Source organism: Thamnophis sirtalis, unplaced genomic scaffold (genome assembly GCF_051295495.1).
Source record: "Thamnophis sirtalis isolate CommonGarterSnake01/CBP01778 unplaced genomic scaffold, rThaSir2_p1.2 scaffold_6, whole genome shotgun sequence".
Lineage (NCBI taxonomy): Eukaryota > Metazoa > Chordata > Lepidosauria > Squamata > Natricidae > Thamnophis > Thamnophis sirtalis.
This window is the reverse complement of record NW_028261386.1, coordinates 72,286,692-72,301,630: the sequence shown is the minus strand read 5'-3', so window position 1 is coordinate 72,301,630 and position 14,939 is coordinate 72,286,692. Positions and strand designations below refer to the sequence as shown.

The 14,939-nt window shown below is 35.5% G+C and overlaps 1 protein-coding gene across 1 annotated transcript; it reads left to right on the top strand.

The window, feature by feature from the left end:
• The first annotated feature begins 2,165 nt into the window (after positions 1 to 2,165).
• Positions 2,166 to 14,939, top strand: LOC106550011 (sulfotransferase 6B1). Its single transcript, XM_014067789.2, has 7 exons — positions 2,166 to 2,401; positions 3,391 to 3,536; positions 7,091 to 7,180; positions 7,910 to 8,033; positions 12,942 to 13,036; positions 13,430 to 13,583; positions 14,576 to 14,939. Exons 1-7 carry the CDS (start codon positions 2,206 to 2,208, stop codon positions 14,704 to 14,706), a joined length of 936 nt encoding a protein of 311 aa, XP_013923264.2. The 5' UTR covers positions 2,166 to 2,205; the 3' UTR covers positions 14,707 to 14,939.

Genomic DNA, 14,939 nt, shown 5'->3' with positions numbered 1-14,939 from the left:
TGTTCCTCACAACGTGTCCTTTCATGCTACTCAAACACTTGTCCTTAAACTCTTCTCCAAGGCTATTTCAGCACCATGGCAGGCAATCTCCTGTTCTGTCTCTAAATCTGATGCGTGGCTAGTTCACTTTCATTTGTGTGTGCAACTTACCAACAACTCTTTTTTCTTTTCTTTTTTTCTTTTTCTTTTTTTAATTATTTTTATTTACAAACATGTAAAATACACACACACAAAACTTAGACGTACACCACATTTACACAATACAATACGAACAGGAGCTTCCTGTTCTTTCTAATAGCAATTGCCAATCGGTATTGCTCACCTTATATTGTTTCCCCTTCTATTATACGTATTTCATTTGTATTTCACCATTCTTAACCTTATTTTACTCATCTGTCTGCTATATTGGCTGATTACCTCTAGTAAATTTAAACCACTTGGATACATATATATTTGTTAATTCTCCTTAACTACTATTTTTGGGCTCTTCTTTCTTTTAACTATGGGAGAGTGCTTCCAAATTGAATTGGGATAGCTCCAGCTGGGATGGTGCCCAAATTGGGACACCCCCTGAAGTTACAAAGTTCAGTGAACTGTGCCACATACATTCAAAGTTGTTGGATATGAGATGGGTGGCAAATAAATTTCCTAAATAAATAAATGAAAAATATATTCAAAATTGTGCAGCTGGCCATCCATGAAATCTACCCTTGAGTAGTTTCTCACTCTTTTTTCCCTGCATCATCTTTCCTTCAATGATATTCTGCTCATGGCTCCATTAGTGTTGGCTAAAGCTACCACAGCTTAGATATCAAAGGAGGACCACCCAGTGAAGATGGAAGAAAGTTTATAATTAAGCAAGATTTATTAAGTCTAGAGCAGGGGTCCCCAACAACTGAGCTGTGGTTGCAACTGGGTCATGGAAATGGAGGAGCGTGCATGCATGCCCATGCATACCCACTTATGCAAGCAGCGGGCAATCATGTGCACGTGCACTCCATTTGCGTGAGTGGTGTACATAAAGTACACAATATAAGAAACAAAACTAAAAACACATAGCCTACAACCAAGAGGTGGGCTCTAGCCAATGGCAAGGACACAGATCCAAGTTTTCAAGGCTTTATGAAAGGTGCCACAACAGAAATGACTTCTGCTTGAGACCCCATCAACCAACTTTTTTCTAGCCGGTAGTACCTAGAACATATTTATTCTTCCAGATCAGATAGGACATGTAATAGAAATTATACTATTATTTGTTGTTGTTAGTTGCAAAGTCGTGTCCAACCCATTGCGACCCCATGGACAACATTCCTCCAGGCCTTCTTGTCCTCTACCATCCTATGGAGTCCATTTAAGCTCACACCTACTGCTTCAGTGACTCCATCCAGCCACCTCATTCTCTGTCATCCTTTTCTTCTTTTGCCCTCAATCTTTCCCAGCATTAGACTCTTCTCCAGTGAGTCCTTCCTTCTTGTTAGGTGAACAAAGTATTTGAGTTTCATCTCCAGGATCTGGCCTTCTAAAGAGCAGTCAGGGTTGATCTCCTGTAGGACTGACCAGTTTGATTGTCTTGCAGTACAAGGGACTTGCATGAGTCTTCTCCTGCATCATTATTATTACATTATAGATAATTATTATTCAATTATATAATTTCTGCAAATCTTTCAAATTCATTTTAAATATCCAGTATTAACTTGCCAAATATTAATTGACAAAAATAAGTAGGCTATGGCAATGGCAACTGAACAAGGAAAAAGATAAGAAAAACGAAGGTTACAATTGCTAGCAGAATATCCTACTTTTGCAATGGTTATTACTGTCACCTTTTTTTGCTTTGAGAAAGTGTTGCTCTGAGATGTCTAGCATGCTGTCCAGCAAGTGTTTCATAAACTCAGCAACTCTAACCCCATTTTTCAGAGGTTGCCTTGGGTCAGTTATCCCCTTAAGAATATGTTTTTCTCTAACATGTTATCTGTTCAATCCAAGTTGGCCACAACTTCATTGGAATTTTTTTTCTGCAGGAGGAAATAAAGTTGAATAAACTTTGTTCATAGTATTTCATGACAGTTAATTAGTAACAAGATCCATTCTTCTAGTGTGTTCTTTGTCATGTGACAGTTGATTTCTCTATAAAGGTATTAGCTTCACTTATGAAGCCAACTGAATCTCTAAGCTACCCATCTGAGGTCTTTGAATAGCACAATCATGACTCAAAAACAGCTAAGCAAATTCCTAGATGAGAAGTTGGAAGAAAATGAAAAGGCTACTCCTTCAGAACGGACATTTATGTATGATGGGGTGAAATATCCTACTATGATCTGTTGCCTGGAAACTCTGAAAAGGGTTAATACTTTTAGAGCTCGAAAAGATGATATCATACTAGTATCATACCCCAAAACAGGTAAGCATCACAATTTTGCAAGGAATGCCTTTGTATCTGTATATATAGAATATAGAATCATAGGGTAGGAAGGAACCTTGGAGATCTTCTAGTCCAGCCCTTTTCTCAAAGCAGGACAATTTATATCATTCTGGTCAAATATATACATGCTTGATCGTTTCTTTAGAGCTTCTAACAAAATTCCTGTTAAATAAAAAGGAGCAGATTCCAAAGCACTGGACATTTTATTATGATCGGTTATGTAAGTCCTCACTATTACGTTTAAGATGACATTCTTGACCTTCTGTGTGTTTCCAGAAATACAGGGGTCATACAATTATATTGGCATTTCTGCTTAAAATAATCAACTATATGAACTATGCTGTCATTCCTAAAATGTCAGTTACGTATTTTCAAAAATAAATCCATACAATGTATGAAAATACATAAACAAAAGTTGTAAAATTCATTTTCCTATCGCTTGTGTAGTATTGAAAAAATGACTTTATCAGGATCTGGTCAGGCCAAAATATTGCTGTGTTGATAAATTCTGTATTCTATGGATATACCCCCAAATAATTACATACAGCACATATCTAGTCAAACTGGATGGATTTAACTATTCAAGGTTGCAAGGACTTTGATTTTTGAGACCATGAATATTTCATATAACGTTGATCATACTATAGCTCTGTCAGACAGTTTTCCATGTTTCTATATTCTTGTTTTAAGAAGGCAGTTAATAGTTGTCATTTTTATTAACAATGCCTAATGTCTAGTTACTTGTTCAATATAAAATTCTTATTCAACAAGTCTACATACTTAAAGATACTGTGCATGCAACAGACACCTGAAGTGCACGTCTCTCTCTTTTTTTTGAAGTTTCATGAACAATGTTTATTTTATAAACATTCTATGTTTATATTTTCAATTCTGATATGGTTGAAATGACCTATGGTCAAGATATGTACTTTTACATATTAAGTGACACCATTTCTGCATTTCTTCAGGTTCAAACTGGGTTGGGGAGATTTTAAGACAGCTGGAAATTGCCTCTGGAAAATATGATGAAGTTGAACAGAAGCGAAGGCAGCAAATACTGGAGGAATTATCACTACTTCCTTTTCTTGAATTTGGAGATCCAGAAAAATTTGAGGTTAGAAATCAGAGAAATATTCAGTAGCTTCTATCAAGTGGCAGGAAGATCACATGAAAGATTTACAAGCCGAGAAGTGTGTGTAAACAGGAGTGCTATTTATATAGCATATACATTGAGACTTAACAATGTGAAATTCACTCATTAGAAAAGAACAGAAAAATCTGGATGGGCGCAGGAGAGAAATAGGGATGTCTGTGTGAAGTCTCTGTGTCTAGTTTAATCAGCTCACAGCAAGGGTGTATTGATCATTGGAGTTCTATTACAAACAAAATCCTTAAATATCATAACATTAAACTATAAGAAATAAACTAAAGTAAGGGCAGGCACTGATCTAAATGTGTATGTATTGCTGGGACATGGTGTTACTTTAACAGACAGAAGATACAAGGGAACCACCATTGACATCAAGACCCAAGTCAGCAGAGGCAACATTTTTAGCTTGTCTGGTTTGGTTTTTAGATGAATTAATTCTATTCCAAAGCTTAGCCAGACTTATTTAGTCTTATTTCCATTGGAATACAGAATGAAATTGCATCTTTAACTTTTGATAATATACCACTAAATATCAGTGATAGACATCCACACACTGCCAATTTAGGGACCATATATGAAGACAAGACAAGATAAAAAATTAAGATTTTCAGCTTGTCCTTGTTTTAAAATATTTTGGGTTGCTCTGTATCTTATCAGGAATACTTAGCTCGGTCCATGCCTTCTTTCATAGACTATTGTGGAAAAATGCAGTTTATCAGTAACAGGCAGATAACTTAAAACAGTAGGAAAGGATCCAAGTGTTCATTCCACATCTAAAGAATCTCTTTAATCTATATCCCTATATTATTGATGCAGGGCATATCCATTTCTTTGGAAACATTTAGAGGACCATTGTATCCAACCAGGATTTCCATGTGAGCTGAAAAGTTCTGGAATGCTATGTTGAACATACTGGACACAATATACAAGGGAAATTTGGCCTGGCACTGTTTTCAGTTATTTATTTGTATTCGTAGGAATGAGATGCCAAAAGTCATTTGCATGACAAGGAAAAAAAACATATTTAAAATGTAGGCTTTCCAGCTGTGTATGGTTTCTTCTACAGTGTCTCAATGATTTGAAGTCTGTTAACCATCTCCCAAATCAAAGGCAGCACATCTTAAATCAGTTGCTAAGATTTAGGAAGTAAAAACTGAAGAACACTATTGACTTTTGCTTCTCTCCCAAGTTCCACTTTTGCCTTCAGCATCCTCATAATGGGTGTGTATGTGAGGGCTGCTTTCACGACCCAACCAGATAAACTGGATAGGTCTCATAAATGAGATTTGTTAAAAGAGAAGGTTAGCATTGGTTTCTGTTTCAACAATATGAAAATAATAATGTGAGTAGCATGCAGCAAAGTATTTCTGTCTCTCTTCTTCATCTGCCTAAAAAGACTCTTGAAGAATAGCAATAGCACATAGACTTATATACTGCCCCAGTAATGCTTTATAGCACTCTCCAGATGGTTTACAGTGTCAGCATATTGCTCCCCAAAATCTGGGTTCTCATTTTATCAACCTGAGAAGAGTGGAAGGCTGAGTGAACCTTGAGCCCTGTCAGGATCAAACTCCAGGCTGCGGGCAGAATTTGCCCACAATACTGCATTCTAACCACTGAGCCACCAGGGATCTTCAGGAGAGGTTGGAATGGAGCAAATTGATATATAGTTTTATTGTTCTACCATTCTGTGTACATCTACCTCTCTGTCCGCAAGAGTATTACTACTGTGTCATTGTGTGTGTTTTGTGTGTGTGTGTGTCATTGTGTTTCTAAAATATAGCCATATAATTTCTCACATTAGAATTAACCAAATATGATAATTATGCATGGATGCAATAGCTCAATGGTTAAAGATGATGAGATTGTTAGCTGAAGAGCTGACAGCCCGGGTTCAAGACCTGACCTCCATGCAATGGGTGAACTCTCATTATCTGCCCCATCTCCTTCCTACCTAGCAGTTCTAAACCATGCAAATGCAAGTAGATTAATAGGTACCACTACAGTGGGATGGTAATAGCATTCCGTGAACCTTTGGTGTATAACCATGCTTGCCACATGACCATGGATTATCTTTGGATAACATTGGCTCCCTCGGGCAAGGAACGGAGATGAGCACCTTGCCCTAGAGTCACACATGACTGACAGGGAAACCATTACCTTTTTTTGTTAATTATGCTTAGATAGCAATATCTTGTGGCTAGCCAAATAATTACCTTCTTCTTGACTCTTTTCTAATCCCTGATTGGGTAAGTGCAAATCACCATAGCACAATTCTTTTCTCTTTTCTGGGATCTTGCCATTATTCCAGAAGAGGTGGTCTTTGGTTCACCATAAACTTGAAAACTTTTAGCACCCAAACTTCCGGTAACTAAATCCAGTTTAATTTGCCAGCCATGTTCCCCTATCCGTCCTTCCACCGAGTTCTGAAATTTCAACTCCAATTTCCTTTCTGCTGGTCACTAGCTTGTTTACATCCTTTAAACTCTTAATATCAGATCTCTGTATAGGTAAAAGGAAAAAAACGGTGTCTGCTCTTCCTCAATGGTTTCCCAGAGGAATTTGGAGGAACTCTCCAAATATAGCACATGTATTGGGGATATCATGTCAGAGAATGACAGCCACTGTTTACCTGCTCAATTCTTTCACATTACACTGCATTATGTATTGTAACTTTCCTCACTTCAATCAGTATAAAACAATCACCTAATTAGGTAGAGTCAGGCAAAAGCAACCACGAGGACCCTAAAAATATTTCAACATGGGTTTTATTGTTAGTTGTCCATGTTAAAAGAATCTGCCCATATAGGTAGATAAGTAAATGATAATGAAATAAGAGAGTTAGAAATGGTGAAACTCAATGGTAAGGTATTTGGAGAGAAAATATTGTATATAAAAATATGTGCCAATCTAAAATTGCTATAAGAAGGAACATGACATTCCGGCGTGTTGTATAAATGTAGTCTATGTCTTTGTATTTGTGTGTTTAAATTTTTTTTTTTTTTTAAAAAAAGAATGTCCAGAATGATTGTATTCCCTTGGGAACAGCAAGAGCCATAGTGGATGCAGTGGTTCAAATGTAGTACTGTGGGCTATTTCTGCTGACTGCCAGCTACCAGCAGTTCGGCAGTTCGAGTCTCACCAGTCTCAAATTTGACTCAACCTTTCATCCTTGAGAGGTGGGTAAAATGAGGACCCAGATTGTTGGGTCCAATAGGCTGACTCTGTAAGCAGCTTAGAGAGGGCTGGAAAGCACTGTGAAGAGGTATATAAGTCCAAGTGCTATTGTAAGGTTTCAAGGATTCTGGGGGAGGTCTGTAGCTCAATAACTCCAAACTCAGCCCCTTCTTAACACTTCCTTCCAGTCTAGCTGGAGATTCCACCATAGAGTTTACAATGACAAAAATCAGTGGGACTCAGTTTTTTTAGGGATGAACTTTAATATTCCTAATTTATACTTATGTATTATTTTCTTTGCATAATGATGTTAACTTCCTATGATGTTAATATTATTAAAGAGGATGGAAAAACTGCCTTCCAGAAGAATTATAAAAACACACCTCATCCCTCACATGTTGCCCAGGTCTCTTTTTGAAAAGAAGACAAAAGTAAGTAGCTGCATTTTCTCAGTTGTGATTTTATATATCATTATAACATATATCATCTATCAATAAAGTATTGTCAAATTAATTTACAAAGAAAAATAGGACAACAAGCCCAAGATCATATCAACTTTTCAGGTCCTGAATTGGCTTGGAGCATAGTTATAAGAAATTGTATTTTATTCAACATAAAAAATTGAATATTTCATTTTCTGCTTTTCAAGCTAGCAAGAAAGGTGCAACGTTAGAACTCAAAGACTGGGATTGTTGCAGCTTGATTTCATTATTTAGCGTTGTATCAGACAAGTTCATCAAAACAGTGGTATCTTCACTTAATTATTCAGATTGAGCCATTGTTAAATCTCATGTCAAATATTCTTAGCTTGCTGCTTACAATACTTTACTTAAGAAATGGAAATAGAAGAGGTTGGACAATCATTTGTTCAGAAAGGTACCGGGTCTCCTGCTTGAGAAGGGGACTGGAATAGAAGACCTCCAAGGTCCCTCCCTCTAGGTTATTCTGCTATTCTGTCATGTAAAAGAACTTTTTTTAAAAAAAATATTGTTCTCCTAATTTGATAATTTTATTTCTAATCCCTATTCAGTTTATTTCCAAATACATTTGAACTTTTATAGTTTGATGTTTTAAAAATGGACAGTTTTTACTATTCTGGCTCTGTTCTCCTAGATTTTATGCTTACAGTACATGCCAATATATTCTTTTTTCTTTCAAAGATGCTGGTTTTGTTTCGGAATCCAAAGGATGTAGCAGTATCTTTCTTCCATTTTGCCAAAGGCATACACATGAATGACCAGAATACCTGGGATGAGTTCTTTGAAGAGTATATCACTGGAAAAGGTGTTCTTTCCTTCTTATTCATTGGAATAGATAGATAGATAGATAGATAGATAGATAGATAGATAGATAGATAGATAGATAGATAGAGATAGAGATAGAGATAGAGATAGAGATAGAGATAGAGATAGAGATAGAGATAGAGATAGAGATAGAGAGAGATAGAGATAGAGATAGAGATAGAGATAGAGATAGAGATAGAGATAGAGATAGATATAGATATAGATATAGATATAGATATAGATATAGATATAGATATAGATAGATTAGCTATAGATTAGCTATAGATATAGATATAGATATAGATATAGATATAGATATAGATATAGATATAGATATAGATATAGATATAGATATAGATATAGATATAGATATAGATATAGATATAGATATAGATATAGATATAGATATAGATATAGATATAGATATAGATATAGATATAGATATAGATATAGATAGATATAGATATAGATATAGATATAGATATAGATGATATAGATATAGATATAGATATAGATATAGATATCGATATCGATATCGATATCGATATCGATATCGATATAGATATCGATTAGATATATATATATAGATAGATAGATAGATAGATAGATAGATATAGATATAGATATAGATATAGATATAGATATAGATATAGATATAGATATAGATATAGATATAGATATAGATAGATAGATAGATAGATAGATAGAGATTAGATATAGATATAGATTAGATATAGATATAGATATAGATATAGATATAGATATAGATATAGATATAGATATAGATTAGAGATAGAGATAGAGATAGAGATAGAGATAGAGATAGAGATAGAGATAGAGATATAGAGATATAGAGATATAGAGATATAGAGATATAGATATAGATATAGATATAGATATAGATATAGATATAGATATAGATATAGATATAGATATAGATATAGATATAGATATAGATATAGATATAGATATAGATATAGATTATACATACATACATACATACATACATACATACATACATACATATACACACACACATACATACACACATACACACAGTTCATGCTTGAAATAAGGCAGACAGCAGACTGCAGAGAGCCCTTGGTCTTATTTTATTTGTCTTTCAGTCTCCTGCACCTGCCATCTGTCTGTGAAGGAGAAGCAAGAGCTATTTGAACCAAGAGTTCCTTTCTCTGTTTGTCTTTGGGCACTCAAAATTACTTCCATTGCTTCAGTACAAAGCAACAATACTTCCATGTTTCATTTCATTCTCTAAGTTCATCTCACAGATGTAACAAACTTGGATTAACTTCACATTAGTGTAGTATTTGTATACCATGCTATGACTTTCTCCATCCCAGGGGCGGGTTGCTGCTGACATTACTGCCGGTTCAGTGCGTGTGTGTGCATCTGCAGATAAAAAGGTCTGTGCACGCACAAAACCTTTAAAAAATTGCAATGAAAATTGTCCTGCGCATGCACAGAAATGAAAAACAAGATGGCGCCGCTGTAGGAGAACCGGTTTGAGGGTGCGCTGCCAGTTCCAGTGACCCAGGCCGCCAAACCAGTAGGAACCAACTGCTCCACCCCCATAAATCATTATGTTGTAATGTGATGACAAAGCTCACACAAGATGCTAAGAAAATGGCAGTATTTCCTATAGTACAGAACTACAAACTACCCAACCACATTTTAGTCTAGTATAGCATGTTGTGTGAATTTGGCCAGTAAGTAACATTCTTGATTTTTGTTTTCAGTATACATTTCTAACGCAGACTATAAAGAAAAATATTCTTGCTTTCCATACTGTTTGCAAATACATTCATTTCCATTCAGGAGTCATTTGTACGCTCCTTTAAAAAGTAATCCTTCTACCATCCAGTCAGAACTGAAAAAAGCTCCTTGAATGAGAAGTGAAACATCTAGTTGCCTTTTGAAAAAGCACCTTTGAGTATGAGCCAGATGACTGAGAATCTCCATAGAAATTAATGATCTCTTATACACATTTATGTGCTTAATTGCCATTTGATATTATTGCCTGTTAAATCAGAATGCATTTTTTCCAACATTCCAAGACTCTTATTTGACTTCATCAGTTCTACTATTATTAATAATAATGTAATAAAACACTATATTTCTTTTCAAAGTTAACTTCTCAGTTTAGTACATGGAAACTGACCAAATATATTTACTTTAATGAGCAAAGACATTGATAATTCTGGGACAGGTGTGACCAGAAGTACTTGCAGGTGGCATCAAAGGAGGAAGGGAACAAATGACAAAAGTATCCCTGGGGGGCTGATGGCACTTGCTGCTTTCCTTATTTTGATGAGAATGTTAGATCTTGCCAATGCCTCTGAGTGTGGTTGGCTATGTTTGAAATGACAAATGGTTTGACTGATACCCATAAAGAAAAAATTAAATTATCAAACTGTAAATAAATGGCAAAGCAAACATCAGTTTTGCTAAATAATTAAGGCAACCTAATAAGCATGCATGGTTAACAAACAGGAGACTGTCAAAATGTCAAGATGATGGCCATGACTATACAATTAAACCCTGCACCTTTTTAAAAAATGTAAAAAAGAAAGAGCAAGGTTTTGACTGAGTGGTCATAGGTTTTTGATTCTCTTTATAGATTCCATTGTTAGCCAAGCAACCCAACAAAAACAGAAAAGATGCTGCAAATATTCAAGAGGAACAAAGGACAACTGCTGATTGACAAACTAAGCCTAAAGAATTCAAAGAAAAAACTAACCAACCTGTTCATGGCTTGAATAGACTATAAGAATGCATTTGATTCAGTTCCCCATAGCTGGATCAAGAAATGGCTGAAAACCTTTGGCATCAGCAGCAACGTACAAAAATTCATGAAAACTTCAATGAAGCTCTGGAAAATAAAGCTTATAGCTAATGAAGAAATAATGGGTGAAGTAGAAATTAAATGAGGCATTTTCCAGGGCGATTCCCTTTCACCCTTACTTTTTATACTATCAATGTTACCACTGACAATCATTTTGAAAAAGATGAACTATGGATATGAACTTGCAAAGAAAGGACTGAAAATTTCACACCTGGTGTACATGGATGATTTGAAGCTGTTTGGTAAAACAAAAGCTGAACTGAATTTATTAATTGAAAGCACAAAAGAATTTAGCCAAGACATTGGTATGCAGTTTGGAATTGACAAATGTGCAACAATGGCAACCAAAGCAGGCAAGGTCATAGAAGATGATGGAATAGAACTTGAGAATGAAGAAATGATAAAGGCAGTAAAATCAGAAGAAGGCTACAAGTACTTGGGGATTTTAGAGTACTCTGACTTAATGCAGAATAAAGTCAAGGAAATAACTTCAGCCAAACACATTCGACAAATTCGCAAGATATTAAAGTCCAAATTGAATGGAGGAAACATCATAAAAGCCATAAATACCTGGGCTATACCTGCGATTCGATACTCTGCAGGAATAATTGACTGGACCCAGATGGAGTTGGACAATTTGGACAGAAAAACAAGGAAGCTTATGACAATGAATAATGCTTTGCACCCTAAAAGTGATGTTGACTGATTATATCTACCAAGAGCAGAGGGTGGTCGAGGACTCCTATAAGTAAAACAGACTGTGGAAGAAGAAAAACACAGTTTGAATGATTACATCCAGAAAAGTGAAGAATCAATGATTAAGGAAGTAAATAAAGGAGGCCTTTTAAAGACAACTAAGTCAAAAGCTGAATATAAGAAAGAAGTAATTGAGAAGCGAGCTGAAAATTGGAAAAAACAAAGCTATGCATAGCCAATACTTGAGAAGTATTGAAGGCAAAACTGACCAAAAGCTAACTTGGAACTGGTTAAGATCAGGAGCACTGAAAAAAGAAACAGAAGGCTTTATTTTGGCAGCTCAAGAACAAGCCTTAGCCACAAACTACATGAAGACAAAAATTCAACATGTTACACCAATAGCAAATGTCACCTCTGTAATGAGAAAGACAAGACAGTCGACCACTTGATCAGTGGGTGCAGCAAAATTTCACAAACTGACTACCTACAATGCCATGACCGTGTTGCTAATATCATTCACTGGACGTTGTGCCAAAAGTTTGGATTTGAGTACAGCAAAAATCACTGGGAACATCAGGTTGAGAAGGTTTTAGAGAATGAGAAAGTCAAGATCTTGTGGGACTTCAGAATCCAGACTGAGAGGCACTTGGCCCACAACACACCTGACATAACAATAGTTGAAAAGAAAAAAGTATGGTTCATTGACATTGCAATACCTGGAGATGCACGAATTGAAGATAAACAGCAAGAAAAAATCACAAAGTACCAGGACTTGCAAATTGAAGTTGAGCGACTGTGGAAAAAGAAATCCTGTGTTGTCCCGATTGTAATTGGAGCCCTTGGAGCAATACCCAAAGGGCTACCTCACTATTTAGAAAATTTAAATTTATCAGACTTGAACATTCTGATTCTACAAAAAAACACCCTACTTAGAACAGCTTATATGCTCCTACATTACCTTAACAGTTCTAGGTCCTTGGTTAGAACTCGAGCTGTTGAGCTACCAACCAGCCCCAAAGGTTGTGAATTTCACCAAAGATTAACCACATGATAATAATAATAACAATAACAACAACAACGATGATGATCAATGATTTAAACTATACATGGTTCCACATTTGTTAATAATTAGAATAAAATAGACAGGGTACAATAAAATATCATATTGGAATCAATATAAAATATCATATTGGAATCAATATAAAATATTGATGGAAAAAATGAATAGATGGAAGTTTGTTTGTTTGTTTCCTGGGATCATGGGGCCAAACACCAACATAAATATTCACATTACTATTCACTGTTATATAGATAAATAATCAAAATGTTTTGATTTTGCTTTCCTTTCAGTGATGTATGGATCTTATTTTGATCATATTTCTGAATGGAACAAGTATCTGAATGACAGCAATGTATTTTTTATTACCTATGAGGAAATAAAAGAGGTATGTTTTTAAGAGTAAATATTTAGATTTAATTTAATAATAAAATTATGTCTGCTCAAGCATTATACAGTAATGAACAATTGATCAGGAAATAGAAATAGGAAATGTAACTCAGTTTCTGTCTGGTTACTTTTCTCTAAGTAAATATATCAGAAACATTTTCATTTTAAAGCCAATCTCTGGATCAGCTGATCTACCGGCTAATATTTCAATGAAACAATAAAGACTATGTTTTGTTTTGCTTATTTCTTTATTTATTCTAATTTGCACAAGTCCAACCTATAAATATCAAAATAACACTGTAGTATCCAGATAAAGATATGAATAGAAGGAATGGAAATGTTTCCAGGAAAACTTTACTTTACTTATGTTATATATTGATATGTTATTCAGAATCCAGTCTCAGCACTGAAAAAAATAGCCCAATTCTTTGATTTTTCTGTGATTGAAGAGGAGATTGAGAGCATTGTAGAGAAAACAAGTTTTGAAAGCATGAAAAATACTGCGGAAAACTACGGGAAACTAGGAAATGCACTTTTCCGCAAAGGTAATATTGTAATATTTTTAATAATTTTGTCAATAACACTTAATAGTCTTCTCTAACCTGGTGGCTTAATGGTGAGTGGGATTTCAACTCCCAATAGTGGCTAAGATATTGAGCTTGTCAATCAGAAAGGTCGGCAGCTCAGTGGTTCGAATCCCCAGTATAGGTCTTCTGCGTGAGCAGGGGGTTGGACTAGATGACCTCCAAGGTACCTTCCAACTCTATTACTGTAGATTTCTACTTAACAATACTTAAAGGTGTGTTGGCTAGTAATGATAAGGGCTGAAGACCAGCAATGGATTTGGAAAGGCTGATATTCATAATGTGTTTAGGGCATTAGCTGAGGTAGCTTTATTCAAATATTAGGGAATATGATACAGACCTTAACTTACAACAGTTCATTTAGTGACCAAAGTTATAACACTACTGAAAAAAGTGACATGGCTATTTTTCACACTTACAACTATTGCAGTATTCCCACGGTCATGTGATCAAAATTTGGATGCTTGGCAACTGTTTCATATTTATGATGGTTACAAGGTCCCAGGGTCAGGCCTTTGCAATCTTCTGACAAGCAAAGTCAATGGGGAAGCCAGATTAAGCTAATCACCATGTTACTAATTTAACAACTGCAGCAATTCATTTAACAACTGTGGCAAGGAAGGTCATAAAATGTGGCAAAACTCATTTAACAACTCTCTTGCTTAGCAACAGAACTTTTGGGCTAATCTTTCCATCACCCTCACCATCCTGCCAGAACCGATGAAGCTTCTTGAATGAGAAACAACATATTTTCTTCTTCTTCCTGAAGGGGAAAAAACAGTCCAGCTGCCTTTTTAAAAAGTATCTCTGAGACAACTGTGACTTGGATGACTGAGAATCTCCACAGAGTTTTGAAGAATAGCTATTCTTTGGGAGAAAGACTTTCTCTGCACTTCTCATCTCCCACCTACCACTCTAATTCTTCTTTTCTTTCTTTTTCTTTTCTTTTTTAGGCATAGTAGGTGACTGGACGTCTGTCTTCTCAGAAAGCCAGAATGAAAAAATGGACAGAAAATTTGAGGAGACTGTAGCAAAAACTCAGCTTGGCATGAAGTTGAAATATGAGCTGTACTGCAAAAACTGAAGAGATCATCAGTGCTGCAAATATCTCATGTTCTGTTTCTCTGCGTTAAGTCATTCAAAAAGAATTGGTAGTGCCTTCCTCAGTCTCCAGATGTGCTAGATGTCATTTCTGATACCCGTAATCCCAACACAGCTATGGTTGGGTTATATGATGAGTCAAAGATTATAGGAGCTGAAGTCCAACAATCTGAAAAAAGCTGCTTTCAATACACAATTCGCTCTTTTCTCCTCTTA